The sequence below is a fragment of the Girardinichthys multiradiatus genome, chromosome 21 (assembly GCF_021462225.1).
Source record: "Girardinichthys multiradiatus isolate DD_20200921_A chromosome 21, DD_fGirMul_XY1, whole genome shotgun sequence".
Lineage (NCBI taxonomy): Eukaryota > Metazoa > Chordata > Actinopteri > Cyprinodontiformes > Goodeidae > Girardinichthys > Girardinichthys multiradiatus.
This window is the reverse complement of record NC_061813.1, coordinates 921642-940616: the sequence shown is the minus strand read 5'-3', so window position 1 is coordinate 940616 and position 18975 is coordinate 921642. Positions and strand designations below refer to the sequence as shown.

Sequence of the window (18975 nt, the reverse complement as noted above, 5' to 3'; positions counted from 1 at the left end):
AGCTGCACTGGCTCCCCATTAAATTCAGAGCTCAGTTTAAGATTCTGGTCCTGACTTATAGAGGTCTTCATGGTCAAGCCCCAACTTATATCAGTGAACTCTTATATCCGTACAATCCCCCCAGGTCTCTGAGGTCATGCGATAAAGTCCTACTGGCTGTACATCACACAAGGCTGAAAACTAAGGGTGATAGAGCTTTTGCAACAGTAGCTCCCCGACTCTGGAACTCTATCCCCTTGTGTATAAGGACTGCGGATTCGGTGGTGTCTTTTAAAAAACAGCTAAAAATTCATCTTTTTAGGCTTGCGTTTGGTTAGTTTATTTTTGATTTTATCTTATCATCTATTTTACATTTATAAATATATTATTCCAATTGTACTTTGTATTAGTGTTGTGAAGCACTTTGTGATCTGTGTCTTGAGAGGTGCTATATAAATAAAATTTTACTTACTTACTTACTTACTTACATGCCTCAATGCATTAAGATTTCTGGTTTATTATTGGCTACATTGCAGTTGAACAGTACTTAATAAAGTGGCCATAGATTGTATAGTTACTTTGCTTGGAAAATCATATGAGGCCATTAAAGGAAAAATAATACCTACCTACCAATAGAATACCCGAAGTACAGCTTTAAAAGTCAGTTCATGATAAATGTTCTGTATTCATATGATTAGCTGTGAACATGTGCATTTGTTGCTTGCTCTTCCATTAGCAGGTGGTGAAATTGTCCAGTGGCTGCTAAGGCAGGCTGGAAAACATCACTAATATAAACACTGTCCTAAACCTAAGCACAGTATTTCCAATACCAAGTTCCAAAAGGACAAATTCCTTCATTACAAGCTCTAATTTTAAGTACATGATCAATTTGAAACAAGTCATTGTATGAATGTGTGTACGTGTTCAAAACCAGACTGGGGACAGTATCTAGTACCCTAATAGTTTGTAGCTAAGACGCAGAGAAAAGACGTCATATAGAAAAGTTTAATACACCAGTGAAAGTTAATCTCTTTACATTAAAGTGGAATTAAACCCGATGTAAAAGAATAACTCCGCCCCCAGACAAATTTTGAAAAATGCCACTAAAGGGGGGCAGTCCCAAGAGATACTGAGGGGCGTGGCCAAGTGTGGGGATGACCGGAGGGGGTTAAGCAGGGGTGTGGTCAGGAGGACGAGGGAAAGTGACAGCTAGCTTAATTTGACATATTGAAACACGGAGAGTGACCAGAGTAACACTGGTAGTTTTGGTCAGATAGATATTTTCAGGTTGAGAATTTTTGACCCCCTTCTTCACCAGAGGTTGAGGGAGATTTTGTGGAGCCCAGTGAGCTTAACCCTTGTCAGTTGGAGCCGCTGGTTCAAGGCGCTGACTCAGTGATGCCCGAAGCTGGCATTGCTGAGGCAGCAGAAAATATAATGGATCCAGTTTGAGTTATAAAGTGATGGTAACATGGGCTAACGTTTAAAGCAGTAACAAAATTTTAGGAAGTTTACATTTACATGTAGATTTTAGATAATCTCAAGTAAAGCATTTGATCGAAGGTATAAAGCATAAAATGGTATGAGCAATGCTGGCAATTCTAGCTTCGTGTATCTGAGTGAGATGGTTTTATACCAGAATTCGGGGGCTGTGATGTAGACATGCACCAAGCTGTACCAATTGAACTATTAGGAAAATTCAACTGCACTAATTCAGTTCAATTTAGTTTATTTATATAGCGCCAATTCACAACTCATGTCATCTCAAGGGACAAATTCAATCAAATCATATAGATTTCAAGTCAAGTACATACACTGATCCTAATTATAAAACAGTGCAGTCAGATTCAGTTTATTATTCAAATTGGTTAAAAGTTTTTTCTGTCTAAGGACTCAGTGACATGCAGCATTCACTCCTCCTGGATGAGCATGTAGAGACAGTGGACAGTCACTATGCGTTGACTTTGCAGCAATCCCTCATACTGAGCATGCATGTAGAAAACTGTGGTGCGGTGTGGGAGGAGACAAAGTCTTTCATGGACTGGATCTGAAGATGCTCCACTGCCACTGCCAAGAGGTGCTGGCTAGTGACACTATGAGACCATAGGGGGCAGCTGTCTATTAGCTATCTAAGGGGGGGGGGTGTTTAACAACAGCAGGATTGTCAGTGGGATGCATCCTTTTTAAATGTTTTGTGATGTTGCTGTTTTAGGTGTGTGTTCCCAGTGTTGCCATCCTTTTTAAACAAACAAGAATCCTTCAGAGCATGATTTCATTAGGATCAGCCACAAAAAGATGCAGAAAAGCTGAAAGTTCAGCTCCAAAGCCTGTAGTGTTTTTGAGTATGTTGGTAGCTACTGAGAACAGGAGAGTTTAGTTAATAATTGCAGAGCTACACACACTTACCCAAGAACAAAGGACCTGGTCCTTGCACCGACTGCAATGATGATTGCCACTGGATGTATATTGCACCTACTAGACGTGCAATATACATCCAATGGCAATCATCATTGCAATGTCAACATGTGCATTATTGCCATTATAAAGGATTGATTGGTTGCAGTCTTTGGTAGGCTATGCAATTCCAGATGAATTCTACCTGCCAGTACTATATCTGAAGGACTTCAACTGGCCACATGTAATCTAGAGTTTAGTGATCAGGATGCTAATCCCCAGGGAGGATTAGTGGCTGGGACACCGTGATGATGGAAAAGACAGACAGAAAGGAGGAAAATCTAAATTAATCATGTTGATGTCATCCTTACAATCACAATACCAAACAATAATACTGAGTAATGACATTAAGCATAACTGTGCATTGCTGTTATTGTTTAACCTTTGCATCAATTCTGATCAGCAGAGCTGTTTTATATGACTCTGAACATCAGTTTTCCAAAATATTAACTAACTTTAACATTTAAGTAGAAGAATTTAAAAACTCTTTCCACAGTAGAGGCTCTGACATGCCTATACGCTTTAGTAGTTTTAGTAGATAAAAATGTGAGCATTCAGATTTGAAAAATCATCAGAATCATGTCATGCTAATACATTGAACCAATGTGTGCAGATTTATGGTTTTATTAAATATACTCTAATGGAAGTTCCTGTAGTCTTTTATTTGTGGTCTGAACTTCAACTACAACTTCAGTAGGAAAACAGACGCCTCAAGCTTAGTAGCTGTAGAAAGGCGACCTATTTTCTACAAGGCCCCTGTGTCTGTAGTTTTTTGTGATAGATGCTTTTAGACATTCTTCCCTCAGATATGAGGAGAGTTGACAGTGTGTGTGTGTGTGTGTGTGTGTGTGTGTGTGTTTGTGTGTGTGTAATTGGGTAGTCCAGCACTCTGACCTATTACTAGTTAGCCTTGCCTAAATGTTTGTGTTCATACAGTGTTATTGCTCACAATGTCAAAAGGTAAATGAAAGCAGAATAAAATAAAATGGGTGATGTTTGGTTCTGCATCATAAAGCAGACAACATGCAGCACTGCTAAGCAAGAGACGTCTGGTAGCTGATCAATGAATAATGAATAAATAAGCATCCCAACAGCTGCAAAAGTTAGAAAGAACTACGATTTGGTCAGGGACTATCTTTACTGGTGATTAGGGGTAGGGTCCTTTGTTCCACTTAAGAACAAACCCTTAAATACATCCCCCTTCTCTCTCCTCTTTGTCATTAATGTATCTTTTTGATTGTCACAATCTCTCCTCAAAGTTGTCTCAGAAACTCGAGGATTAACATGTCTTTTACTGAATTAAGGTAATCATGTAACACACTGTTTGGAAGTCCAGATGTCCTCTTTCCCCTAAACCTGTCCTCGATTAAGACCAAAAAAATGGGTCCAGTCAGGATTTAAAATGTTGTCTACATATATATATATAAATAAATTGTTTATAGTTTTAAATGCCTTGATACTGATTACAATGGAAAATCTGTAATTCATCTGTAATGTTTCATACAATGGCAAAGATAGTTTAATTTGTTAAAACTATGGTTGTGTCTCTCCAGTATAAAATAGAACAGAAATATGTCAACACTTGCACATGTTTAAAAAAAATTGCACATCATATGAATGCGATTTATAATAAGCATATGTTTTCCATAAAAAAGGTAACCGTGTATGTGAGTTGGCTTTACTTGTGAAACACAAACAAGTTATAAAAGACAACTATGCTTAAATAAAAGCAAAGGTCTGCACGGTGGCGCAGTTGGTAGCACAGTTGCCTTGCAGTGAGAAGGTCCTGGGTTTGATTCCCAGCCAGGGGTCTTTCTGCATGGAGTTTGCATGTTCTCCCCGTGCATGCGTGGGTTCTCACCAGGTACTCTGGCTTCCTCCCACAGTCCAAAGACATGCCTGTTAGGTTAATTGGTCAATCTAAATTGCCCTTAGGTGTATGAATGAGTGTGTGCATGGTTGTTTGTGTGTTGTGTTGCCCTGCGATGGACTGGCGACCTGTCCAGGGTGTACCCTGCCTCTCGCCCATAGACTGCTGGAGATAGGCACCAGCTCCCCCGTGACCCACTATGGAATAAGCGGTAGAAAATGACTGACTGATGAATGCGATTTATAATAAGCATATGTTTTCCATAAAAAAGGTAACCGTGTATGTGAGTTGGCTTTACTTGTGAAACACAAACAAGTTATAAAAGACAACTATGCTTAAATAAAAGCAAAGGTACAGCATTGTTCAAGTGAAGTCTTAAACGATGGTGATACTGTGTAACACGTGCTTTCAAAACACAGTTAGCAAAATAATTAAGTGGGATTCATAATAAGTGAATTATTTTAACAGGTTAAAAATCTAAAGCAAGCACTGATGCAACAGGGATTTAATCCTGTAGCCAGAGATCCCGCAGTTTCTCTTATTGCACTCTGTTACAACAATATGCAACATCACAGATGATATTCAGGAACAAATTACAATATAACTAGGACCAGCCAGAGAATATCTGCAAAGCAGTATTATGTGTTTTACTGAGACATGGCTGCAGGATCATATCCCTGATTACAGCATCTCTGCCAGTCTTCCTGACCATACAAGCAGACATAGATTTAGAGAGGAGTGGCAAAAGCAAATGAGATGGATTAGCAGTACTTGTGAACAACAGATGGTGTCATCCAGGACATGTTACTGTGAAGTGTCGACTCTGGAGCCTAGATATTAAACTTTTAGCAATACATTTTTATCCATATTAATCACACAGAGTTCATCAGAGTTATTTTGGCTACGGTTTACGTTTCAACATCAGCTGTTGCCGACATTGCATCTGATGTCATCAGGTCAGTTGTTGCTAAGTTACAGGCACAACTCCCCAATGCATTTGTGGAAATATCTGGTCTTTTTTATCATGCCTCAGTCTCTGCTACACTTCCATGTTTTAACAGTTTTTCAGCTGCTCCACCAGAGAAAAAAAAACATTGGATTTGTTCTATGTCAAGAATTTATTCAACTATAAAGCAAGATCTCCTCTAGGTAAATCAGATTACAATCTTGTTTTCCTCTGCTCAGAATAAAAACCCCTTGTTCAGAGGCAACCTGCAATAAAAACAACTGTGAGAAGATGGTCAAAGGAAGCTCAAGAAGCCCTGCAGAGTTGTTTTTGAAACTATGAACTGGTATGCACTGTGCCAGCCACATAGTGACTACATCAATGTCATGACTGTGTGTGACGGACTATATAAACTTCTGTATGGATAACACAATCTTCACCAAAACAGTAAGATGCTTCCTCAGTAACACACCCTGGATCACCAGCGACATAAAATGACTGCTAACCAGGAAAAACAGAATTTTCAGAGAAGAGAGAGAGACAGGCAATTATCGAAGACTATGCAGAAGCAACTTAAAGTCAGAAGGAAGATGGCAAGCAAGCTCCAGCAGAAAAATACCAGAAATCGGGGTTGAACATAATAGGCCTCAAGCAGAAGATTGGATAGATGGAAGTCTGCAAAGAACAAATAAACTTAACATATTCTTGAACTGATTCATTTCAGGAATAAGCTCATCATCCTCCTCTCCTGCCCCAGCCAAACAGATATGCAACCCCCATCTAACCCACAGCTTTCCTGTCACCTCTTCTAATATTTTTCTTCAACCAAATCAGGAGATGCTGGTGCTCCCTTTGTCTTATTCCATACTTATTCCTTATATAATATACATATACATATATATATATATATATATATGTATATATATATATATATACACACCCAGGGTGACTTGTCCTCTTCAGGTTGGAGGGGAGTTCCTGCCTCAAATGGAGGAGTTTAAGTATCTTGGGGTCTTGTTCACGAGTGAGGGAAGAATGGAGCGGGAGATCGACATAGGGATCGGTGCGGCTGCCGCAGTAATGGGGGCACTGTGCCGGTCTGTTGTGGTGAAGAGAGAGCTGAGCCGAAAAGCGAAGCTCTCGATTTACCGGTCGGTCTACGTTCCTACCCTCACCTATGGCCGTGAACTTTGGGTCATGACCGAAAGAACGATCCTGGCTACAAGTGGCTGAAATGAGCTTCCTCCGTAGGGTGGCCGGGCACTCCCTTAGAGATAGGGTGAGGAGCTCGGCCATCCGGGAGGGGCTCGGAGTAGAACCGCTGGTCCTCCACATCCAGAGGAGCAAGTTGAAGTGGCTCGGGCATCTATACTGGATGCCTCCTGGACGCCTTCCTCCGGAGGTGTTCCAGGCACGTCCCACTGGGAGGAGGCCCATGGGACGACCCAGGACACGCTGGAGGGACTATGTCTCTCGGCTGGCCTGGGAACGCCTTGGGCTCCCCCTGGAGGAGCTAGAGGACGTGTCTGGGGAGAGGGACGTCTGGGCATCTCTGCTGAGTGTGCTGCCCCCGCGACCCGGTCCCGGATAAAGCAGAAGACGACGAGTACGAGTTTGAGTATATATACACACACATTACGGGTCAAAAGTTTTAGAAACACTTTCTCATTAAATGGTTTCATGACTATTTACATTGTACATAATTTCTCACTGAAAGCATCAAAACTGTGAATGTGTGAATGAACACATATGGAATTATGTAGCAAACAAAAAATTGTAAAAGACCTTTAAATATGTTTTATATTTCATATTCCTAAAGTAGCTACCCATTGCTGTGATGACTGAAATATTAACCTTTAGCAGTCTTTCAATGAACCTCTGGGAAGTTCTTTCAAGACACAAGCGGCTGAAATGAGCTTCTGTAGGGTGGCCGGGCACTCCCTTAGAGATAGGGTGAGGAGCTCGGCCATCCGGGAGGAGCTAGTTGAGGTGGCTTGGGCATCTATACCGGATGCCTCTTGGACGCCTTCCTCCGGAGGTGTTCCAGGCATGTCCCACCGGGAGGAGGCCCAGAGGAAAACCAAGGACACGCTGGAGGGACTATGTCTCTTGGCTGGCCTGGGAACGCCTTGGGCTCCACCCGGAGGAGCTGGAGGAGGTGTCTGGGGAGTGGCGACGTCTGGCGTCTCTGCTGAGCCTGCTGTCCCCTCGACCTGGTCCCAGATAAAGTGGAAGACGACGAGTACGAATGTGTATGTGTGTGTGTGTCATGTAAAGTGCCTATGACACACTTTTCCCACAAATGCAGAAATTGAAAGAAAACATCTTAATCTTGAAGGAATTGGGCAGTAATTAACATGATATTAGGATTACAGACAGGACAAAAGACAATTGTGACACAAAATAAGCATATTTCGATATTAGATTTTGCAAGTCCAAAGTCGCCTGGATTACATTATATATACTGGTCCGCACCAAGAACCATACGCATATTGCACAATAAAAGTCAGTGATAAATGTGGCAGCAAGTTCAAAACATCTCATTATGTGGAAGTTAAACCAGTTAAACTCCGTTATTTTTCGTTTTATGCATCCAGATATTTTCATGTATTTTGTTCTACAATGGTTGAGTTCACAGAGAAGCTATATTTGATGCTTTAATTGGTGCGTTTCATTTTTAATTCCTCAGTTTATAATACCTTAGTTAACGCAGTAACTGATCTTATTGATCTGTTAACAACTGCTAATATATACATGTGTATTTATAAATATATGTGTGTATTTATTAATATAGGGAGATCTTGTCTGTCTTTAGTAAATTATTTTTGAAAATCTAGATATTGTGCTCGTTCTGTTTCCTGGTGGTGCAGTATGATTCATGCATATTGACTCCGGCAGTGCTCCGGAATGCGGCAAAAACAGACTCTGGTCAGATTAGATGACCGTGCACATGCCGCAGCACTGATGCTCTGCCATCTGATGACAGGTGACTTCCTTCTCCTGACTGCTGTGTCTCTCTGTGATGGTGACTGAAATATATCTAAAGAAATATCAGATTCTTTGCTACTGTCTGTGTGTTCACATGCGGGAGTTCCCCTGTGACGTCATAAAAGAGCGCAACAAAATCACAAAGGAGTAGTCTGGAAATGCCTTTTTAGTGGAATTTATGGCCATAAATCTCAACAACTGTTCATTTTGGTGGCATGAATTTGGTTTTTAAAATATTTTATCAGTGTTTCCTTTCCATAAATGTAATTGGATTTATTGTGAAAATTCAATGTCACAGGCACTTTAAGTACTGATCAGGAAAATATCAAGTACAAATAACCTCTATGACAAACGCTTCAAGCAAATCCATATTAAAAATTACACAAAAAGAAGTCTCACTCTTCTGAAAACATATCTGAATGTCTGAGTAAGATAGTTTACCTCCTGGATGGGTCACCAGTCCATTACAGGGCAACATAGAGACACACAGGACAGAAAACCATGCACACATATACAGCTAAGGGCAATTAAGAGAGACAAATTAACCTATGAATGACTATGTGTGGGTTTAACTTATCTGTTTTAGTTATGTGCTTTGTGCATTCCAAGACATGCTGAATTATGTATCTTATTTTAACAGCAATGTTTTTGATTTGTGGGAAGAAGCTTGCGTACCCAGAATGAACCCACGCAAGTACGGCATGGGGAGCACGTGCAAACTCCCTGCAGAAAGACCCCGGATCATGGTTTGAACTTGAGACCTTTGTGCTTCAAAGCAAAAGTGCTAACAACAGTTAGTAGCAGTTGGTAGGTGGGTCTGGCACTCAATAGGAATAAATGTCTATTTCTTATAAAAAGTATGCATCTCAATAATAAATAACTCTGTAAATCAAAGCTAGTCTTTGCATTACTGTCAAAGACTCAGTCAAATAAACAGCATTCCCTGCTGTTCACTGCCATGGCCAAATAACCAGATTTGCACTTAATGTTCATGTGTACAAGTACAGGGGTTGGACGATGAAAGTGAAACACCTGTCATTTTAGTGTGGGAGGTTTCATGGCTAAATTGGACCAGCCTGGTAGCCAGTCTTCATTGATTGCACATTGCACCAGTAAGAGCAGAGTGTGAAGGTTCAATTAGCAGGGTAAGAGCACAGTTTTACTCAAAATATTGAAATGCACACAACATTATGGGCGACATACCAGAGTTCAAAAGAGGACAAATAGTTGGTGCACGTCTTGCTGGCGCATCTGTGACCAAGACAGCAAGTCTTTGTGATGTATCAAGAGCCACGGTATCCAGGGTAATGTCAGCATACCACCAAGAAGGACGAACCACATCCAACAGGATTAACTGTGGACGCAAGAGGAAGCTGTCTGAAAGGGATGTTCGGGTGCTAACCCGGATTGTATCCAAAAAACATGAAACCACGGCTGCCCAAATCAAGGCAGAATTAAATGTGCACCTCAACTCTCCTGTTTCCACCAGAACTGTCCATCAGGAGCTCCACAGGGTCAATATACACGGCCGGGCTGCTATAGCCAAACCTTTGGTCACTCATGCCAATGCCAAACATCGGTTTCAATAGTGCAAGGAGCGCAAATCTTGGGCTGTGGACAATGTGAAACATGTATTGTTCTCTGATGAGTCCACCTTTTCTGTTTTCCCCACATCCAGGAGAGTTACGGTGTGGAGAAGCCCCAAAGAAGCATACCACCCAGACTGTTGCATGAACAGAGTGAAGCATGGGGGTGGATCAGTGATGGTTTGGGCTGCCATATCATGGCATTCCCTTGGCCCAATACTTGTGCTAGATGGGCGCGTCACTGCCAAGGACTACCGAACCATTCTTGAGGACCATGTGCATCCAATGGTTCAAACATTGTATCCTGAAGGCGGTGCCGTGTATCAGGATGACAATGCACCAATACACACAGCAAGACTGGTGAAAGATTGGTTTGATGAACATGAAAGTGAAGTTGAACATCTCCCATGGCCTGCACAGTCACCAGATCTAAATATTATTGAGCCACTTTGGGGTGTTTTGGAGGAGCGAGTCAGGAAACGTTTTCCTCCACCAGTATCACGTAGTGACCTGGCCACTATCCTGCAAGAAGAATGGCTTAAAATCCCTCTGACCACTGTGCAGGACTTGTATATGTCATTCCCAAGATGAATTGATGCTGTATTGGCTGCAAAAGGAGGCCTTACACCATACTAATAAATTGTTGTGGTCTAAAACCAGGTGTTTCAGTTTCATTGTCCAACCCCTGTATATCACTGTGATGGTTTTATGTAAATGCCAATGTGCTCTTCAATGTCAGCTTAGTGCATTGTGAGAACTTTAAATGGGCCTACCACTGGTTACACTTCCAGCTTAAGGTGTCGGCAATCTAATACACTTAGAAATACAAGGTATTACAATATTTTGCTAATTCTATCACAATGAGTTTCTCATAAAAATCTTTAGGAAGCGTCTGGGGAAACTCCAATAAACCTAACAAGCTGCAGCTAGAATCCTGATGAGAGTGCAAAAACATATCACACTAACTCTTCGCTCCCTTCCCTGGCTTCCTGTCTGGCCCAGGATTCAACACAAACTATACCTCCTCAATCCCTAGTGCATATATGGAGACACAGCTCCCCACCTCTCACTCAAACACGTGATGGACTGGCGACCTCTCCAGGGCGTAAGTCCGCCATTCGCTCAAAGATCTATGCTTATCTATACACGATACAATATTCCTTTATTGTTAGAACAAGTCTGAAATTTGTTGTTGCATCATGACACAGTTGTCTACAGACATAAACTCAGACAGAATCTAAAAGCACACCTTGTTAGATGAGCAGATGATGGTATTCCATGCTGGTTAATGTTCCATGTTTAGTTTCAGGGTTGACTGATGTACAAAAGCATTTCTCAGCTTACACTGGAGAACCCTGTATCTTCATCCTGATGGTAACAGTCTATAGTCATGGTTCCCATTGTGGTCAGGGTTTGAGGCGATGGTATTAGCTAATATCACCATGAATGAATTCAACAGATTGCAAATATAAACTCCAAGCACACCACAACAGAAGTATATGAATTCTGACTTGGAAATCCTGGTTACCATGGCAACATCCAAATACTGAAGCTCAGATCGACCCTAAGGTTGACCTTCTAGAATTACGCCGCTCAAGGTGGCAGCAGGTTGGAGTAGCTGTTACTTTTGATTCTGATTTATTGTTTTTTGGGAACTCTTCCTCTTGTGGTGGATACAGTTGAGTTTTTTTGGATGACTGTCCACTCCAGTGTTGGATGCTGTGCAGCTTGGAGGATTTTTCTTAGTACTTTCTATTTTTGGACATTTGTTATGATGCATTGCCATGGCAACGGGGTTGTTTCTTACAACTGGGAGCAGCTGATTAATATCTCAAAAGCTCAAATAATACTTCAACTACAACCCCAAATCCCTGATGAGTTGAAAAGGAGACGCCGTGGATGCAGAGCAGGAGCTAAGTGAAGAGAGAGAAGGAGGAAGTTCTAACCATCTCTTCCGTCGATTATGATGGGCAATGTGAGATCGTTGGGAAACAAGTTGGATGAACTCCAAGCCCTACAAAGGACCCAGCCAGAGTACCAGGCATGCAGTATTATGTGTTTTACTGAGACATGGCTGCAGGATCATATCCCCTGTTGTGGAATTTTCTTATCAAAGTGGGTAGAAGTTGACTCATAACAAGAGAAAATCCAGACTTTGTCTTTATAAGTTTTATTCAAACACATTCAGCGTTTGAATGACTCTGTCACCGAGCAAGTCAGTTGAAACAGAGCCCCGATCAACATTTACACACAGTATTTATACCAGAACATGACAGTGTTATCTCAACTTCAAAGAGTCTGTGTTTTATGACCCCAGACCCTTCTCGGGTTCAGAGGTGACAAAGTTATCTAGGAACCCATCTGTCCTTCCCAACACATCATCCTAACTGTGGGTTTTAACCATTACACTTCTGATAATGGCTTTTACAGCTTCCTCCCCTAACACAGATTCTCAGAGGAGTGAGGTAACCCAAAGGTCATACACTTTGAAATGCTTACTGCCAGAATTTCCATCACACCCCGACTCCAGCGTCTCTCTGCCGGGCTTTTTACGATACGAGCAGACAGAGATTTAAAGAGGAGCGGCAAATGTAAAGGAGGTGGACCGGCAATACTTGTGAACAACAGATGGTGTAATCCAGGACATGTTACTGTGAAGTGTCATCTCTGAAGTCCAGATATTGAACTGTTGGCAGTAAGTTTTCGTCCATATTATTTACCCAGAGAGTTCACCAGTGTTATTTTGGGAACAGTTTACGTTCCACCTTTCACTGTTGCCGACACTGCATGTGATGCCATCAGCTCAGTTGTTGCTAAGCTACTGACACAAAACCCCAATGCTTCTGTGGAAATTTTTGGTGATTTTAACCATGCTTCACTCTCTGCTACACTTCCAACGTTTCAACAGTTTGTCAGCTGCTCTACCAGAGAAAACAAAACGTTGGATTTGTTTTATGCAAATGTCAAGAACTCATACATCTCTACAGCAAGACCTCCTCTAGGCAAATCAGATCACAATCTTGTTTTTCTCTGCTCGAAATATAAGCCCCTTGTTCAGAGGCAACCTGTAATAAAGAGGACTGTGAGAAAATGGTCACAGGAAGCTGAAGAAGCTCTGCAAGGTTGCTTTGAGGCTACAGACTGGGACGCACTGTGCCAGCCACATGGAGAGGACATCAATGCCATGACTGAGTGTGTAACCGACTATATAAACTTCTGTGTGGATAACATCATCCCCACCAGAACCGTGAGATGCTTCCCCAATAACAAACCTTGGATCACCAGTGAACTGACAGACCGGCTTAACAAGAAAAAAAGAGGGAGACAGAGAGTTTACAGAAGCAACTGAAAGTCAAGATAAGAGACAGCAAGGAGGTGTAGAAGAAGAAACTGGAGAGCAAGCTAAAGCAAAACAATATCAGAGATGTGTGGACAAGGATGAAGAAGATCACAGGCTTCAAGCAGAAGGATGATCGCACCGATGTCTCAAGAAGTCAAGTGAAGATGCAACTGGAAAGACTGAATAGGAATAAGGCTGCAGGTCCAGGTTGTGTCGGCCCTAGAGTCCTGAAGGCCTGTGCAGAGCAGCTCTGTGGGATTCTGCAGCACGTCTTCAAGCATAGCCTGGCCCAGAAGAAGATTCCGGTGTTGTGGAAGACCTCCTGTCTTGTTCCGGTACCAAAGAAAACTCACCCATCAGTCCTCAATGACTATAGACCTGTTGCCCTGACATCCCACATCATGAAGGTCCTAGAGAGACTCCTGTTGGCCCACCTGAGTAAGCAAACAGTAAACCATCAGGACCTCCTTCAGTTTGCTTATCGCTGTGGAGTTGGAGTTGAAGATGCCATCATACACCTGCTTCAACAAACCCACTGTCATCTGGACAAAGCCAGCAGCACTGTGAGGATCATGTTCTTTGATTTCTCCAGTGGATTTAATACAATCCAACCTGATTTGCTTTGTCAGAAACTCCAGAAGACTCAGGTAGAGGCCTCAACAATCTCCTGGATCAAAGACTACCTGACAAACAGACCACAGTTTGTGAGACTGAAGGGTTGTGAGTCTAACCAGGTAGTCAGCAGCACAGGAGCACCACAGGGGACTGTACTCTCACCATTCCTCTTCACTCTGTACACCTCAGACTTCCAGTACAAGACAGACTCCTGTCATCTGCAGAAATACTCGGATGATTCTGCAGTTCTTGGTGGATCAGAGATGGACAAGAACCTGAGTACAGGAAGGTGGTGGACCACTTTGTGGCATGGTGTGGAAACAATCATCTCATTTTGAACGTGACTAAAACAAAGGAGATGATTGTAGATTTTAAGAGAAACAGAAATAAGTCAAAAACTATTTCTATCATGGGAGAAGAAGTGGAGGCGGTGGAGGAGTATAAATACCTCGATGTTCACCTGGACAACAGACTGGAGTGGAGATGCAACTGTTAAGCCATCTATAAGAAGGGACAGAGCAGACTGTACTTCTTGAGGAAGCTTAGGTCCTTTGCTGTTTGCAGTAAGATGCTGCATATCTTCTCTAAGTCTGTTGTGGAGAGTGTGATCTCTCCTGCTATCATCTGCAGGGACCTAAAAAAGCTCAACAAGCTGATGAAAAAGGCTGGCTCTGTTCTGGGGACTCCTCTGGAACCTCTGGAGATAATTGTGGAAAGACGGATTCTTCATAAAATGAAGAACATTATGGAGAACCCTGAGCATCCTCTTCATCAGACTGTCCTACAACAACAGAGTGTCTTCAGTCAGAGGCTTCTTCAGATCTGCTGTAAGACGGAGCACTACAGGAGATCCTTCCTGCCCACAGCCATCAGCATCTACAACGGCTCTTTGAAGAAACCTTCATAATATGAGCTATAACAACATTTAATTTCCCTTTGGGATTAATCAAGTATTTTTGAATTGAATTTGAATTGAACAAACTTTGAACATGTAAAGACCTACATTCTTTACATGTTCAAAGCCACAGCACAACTGACACACACACACACACACACACATGGTAAAGTGAAGACTTTGTACTAAGGCTGCACAATATATCGCAAATTTATCAAACAGGAAAAAACAGCTTGAATTGCAATAAATGTTCTCCTAGAAGCAGGTATTCCAGCTTTCTATAACTGTTTATATCTGGTGAGATGTGTTGGTAATTCAGTATAAAAGGTTTTAGAAGGAAACAAAGTTGTAAAGTCATTAAGAAGCAACGTTTTAACAAAAACTTGTAGATGAGATGAAAATAATGTATTTTTGTAGCTGGATGAACTAATCACGATAAGGAATCTATGTTTTCTATGAACCCAAAGCAGAAAGAGATTGTTTCATTGTTCATTTTTAAGTCATAAGTCACATGCTGACCTTCATAAACCACATCCCACATTTCCTAATACTGTGCAGTCGTGCTATATGCGATGTCCCAAAGAACTGCTTGGATTGAAATGTATATTAGCTAACTATAGAGGTACATTCCATTCAGGCTCTATATGCCAATAAAATATTTGATGCCTGTTGCAGTAGAAAAGGGTTTAGCAGAGCATTAAGATGTCTTGTTACATGCAAATGTCAATGAAAAACTACAGCTAAGTAGTTTTGTTGCAACATGCAACTTTTACATTCAAACCATGTTTTGAACAATGTATTTGAGATGAATAAAATGAATTTCAGTCTTTCTAGTGGTTGGATAAATGACTTAGTACCATGGGTCTATGTTTGCAGTGAACCCAAAGCAGAAAGACATTAACACCATTTAGTTAAGTGTTTCTGCACAATCCTCATCATAATGACAAGATTCACAAATGTTATTGCATGTTTTCCTACTATTGTGGTTTTTCATTTCTCTTCTATAGAAAATATCTGACCAATGGGCGGTATTATTTTAAAAAGCTGCAGACACAAAAACAACAGAACAAATGGCTGTCTGGTAGGGCTGCTGAACATTACAGACTCCTGTCAACAAGTATTACAATGTAACAACATAACATGTGTGAGGAAGAAATATTCCAGATAAAAAGCATACATAAGTAATCCAAACACAGCAGAAGTATACAAAGAACAGCACCATGAAAACAGACATCAGTTCCTGGATCGAATCTGTAACAAACATGTTAACCTATAAATGATCACCATTCTCACTACAGTAGCGTCTTTGTTTGCACTGACCACTGTACTGCTGTTACAGCCCAAGTCTTTGTAACCAGGCTTTTTGTTTGTAGCTGTGTTTTTTGAATTTAAAGTAGACTTTAAGTACCTGTCACACTGACTACACTTTGGGTTCATCTTCTTTGCTGCTGATTGGACTAGTCCTCCAGCCCCTCTGAACCAATCAGCTATGACCTCTGCTCACCTGACTGATTACCTGTTTGATGCTACCTTTTAAAAGTCTGGTTTTACTATAATTCATTAGAAAGGAATCATAAACTCTTAATTAAATCTGTTAAGTTGGATCAACCTTCCCATCTGGTTACCCTAGCTACCAAAAACACAGCTGTGCAATGAAACATGGATTCCTACAGTTGGACTTCACAAAAATACAAAGCATGCACACAACACACAAATAGTGATGTCACACTAGCCAGCGAGGTCAGAGGTGGTTTTCTGAGAGCTGGAAACACTAAACGATGAGCCCATATTGACAGATTCCAGCATTTTTTGTCTGTTGGACTTTGCATACAGAGTAAGGGATCCAACTGCAAGATGTCCATCCATAAATGTTGGTGTCTGAGCTTGACAACATTACTGAAGCCTTATGGATGCTGAAGTAAATATCTTCAGAACTTTAAATGGTACAAATCTATTCTAGTTACATTAAGGAATTAATCATACATTTGGCCTTATTGATTCTTGATCATGCTGCCTTACAAAAGTTCTCATAATCTGTCAGATTGTGAAGACATCTCCTGTCCCCAGCTGTCTTCAGGGGACCCCATAGATTTGTCAGATTTAATTCTGAACTTTGATTAGGCCATTGCAAAACTTTTTGAGGTGAAGCCATTCTGTTTTGACTATTTTGATGAATGCTTGGACTTATTGCGATGCTGGAAAATGAATTCCTGCATTGAGCAGACGTCTGAAGGTTCCAGCCTAAACTGACTGGTATTTAGAACTGTGCATCATTTCATCCAAGTCTCATCTGAAGTTTAATTACTGCAGATATTTACAAGACTGACTAGTGCTAAAATTGAATGAAAAAGGTGCTTCAGTAAAGTAATGCTGTGATATATTTTTTGCTAGTTTTTTAGCTGAATAGTAGAGCTGAATCCTGAACCAACGCTGAGCCCCTAGCTTACCCAGACCACCTCTCTGTGCAGCATGGCTGAGGAGCAATAGGATTTCCTTTTTTCTGGTGTTGCCTGGAATCCTCACTGCTAACGCAAAGTGGGGCTAACTGGTGGGACTGGGTTCATCAGCTCTGTCTGCCAGCTGTGATCACACACCACCTTTTTTGATGTCAGCAGAGGTAGAAATTTATTGCAACTAACAGAGGATTTACAACAAAATAGCAAAATGAAAAGAAAAAGTGCCATTGTACAGGAGAAAATCTGAAAATCTTTTTGTGTATAAAAAAGTCTGGGTTGAGCCAAACACAAACATAGCTTGAAGTTTATTACAACAACAGAGAACAGAAACAAATACTATGTGAAAGAGTATTTGTCTGAATAATATAAACTCGCTGTTTTGACACTTTGACTCTATCCTCTTCATGATATGTTTCTGACAGGCCTGTTAGACCAGACATTGTCCAGAGTCTGTGTGTGAATCCTTGCCTTTGCTGTAATCTTATCACTAAACTAGCAGAAGAAAATTACCAAAACTGCAAAAGTGTAGTAAGAAGAACTGACTGTGGAGCCTCGCCGACTACACCCAGAGGAAAGATCTGCAGCCAGAGTTCAGCACTGTTTACCAGAGTCGGCCCAGCCTAAACATGAACACCTCACCTTCCCTGGCAGTGAGCTAGATGCATACAGGCTACATTAGGCTCAATTAAACGGTGACACCAACCTCTCGGCAGATTGTCATTTTAACACAGAGGTCAAATTAAGTGCAGGACGTCCATCAGGAGAAAAGATTAATCAGCAAACTGCTGATCTGCAGCACAGGGGCTTTGTAACTGCATCATGTTCACAAGACCCTTACCTGTGGTGGAGTGCAGACTCTCCAAGCTCCAATAGTGAGACAAGACCCCCCTAAGAGTGCCGCCCAAGCTGCCTCCGCCTCCACCCATACATCCACCCACACCAAGACCTCCGTCAACCACGCTATCCATTCCTGCGCTCACCGGGCTCCCTCCGTCTGACTCGGACCCCGGCGACAGACAAGAGCTGCCACTGCCGATGCTTCCACAGCTGTCCCCAGGCAGGGGCTCGGCCCCCTCCAAGCCCTGCTGTGTCCGCATCCCTGTATGGATGCACAACAGGGAGGGGGGGCAGAAGTTCGCAGGGAGGATTTATGGGAAATGAAGAGGTCCAGGTGGTTTTCTTTTCCCAGTGGAGAGGGATCGCAGCAGAGGAGGGAGAGGAAGGGGAGGTGGTCGGTCTGATATTTGCTACACTATTCGCTGTGGTAAGCTTTAGCTGTCAACCTGCTGTTGTATCCTCCCATACACAGAGCAGGAGAGTGGTAGCAGCGCCCCTCTCCTCCCTGTGATTCCTCACTTTCTGCTGCACCCTTTCTCTCAGCTGCTGCAGCTCCTGCTCTCTGTCTGCAAATGGATCTGCATGCATTCATTTCCTCACAAAGCTCTCTCTCTCTCTCTCTCAGGCTGACATCAGTGGGGGTCCTGCTGAGGGGATTTGTGTTGGTCGACAGAACTGCTTGTCTGATAGCGACAGAGTGACTGGCTCACAAATGAAGGATCTACTCTGACCCTTTTATATGTTAAAGTGCAGACTGAGAACAGGCAGCAACATCCCTGCACTCCTCTCTCAAACAATAATAAGAGTGGTATGAAAAAGAAACAGAAATACCCCCCCACTAAGTTTTTAGGGGACATGATGATAAAATGACCTTCCAGACAGTAGCTCTTAAAATGAGGCAAACAACACCTGATATACGTTGTGTCATCTTTTATTAATCAGATACTAAATGGAAATGTGAAAGTCAACTATATGAATTGACATCTGTAACAGTATTGAGAGCGATGTT

General features: G+C 41.9%; 1 protein-coding gene across 5 annotated transcripts in view; it reads right to left on the bottom strand.

The window, feature by feature from the left end:
• Positions 1 to 18363, bottom strand: part of arhgef4 (Rho guanine nucleotide exchange factor (GEF) 4) — a 60657-nt gene extending 42294 nt beyond the window's left edge. For all 5 annotated transcript variants that reach the window (XM_047349342.1, XM_047349343.1, XM_047349344.1 and 2 more), the window contains exon 1: positions 17968 to 18363. In XM_047349342.1, the coding sequence (XP_047205298.1) occupies positions 17968 to 18226 (259 nt within the window). In that variant the 5' untranslated portion in view covers positions 18227 to 18363. The remainder of the gene's footprint in view (positions 1 to 17967) is intronic.
• Between the last annotated feature and the right edge of the window lie 612 nt (positions 18364 to 18975).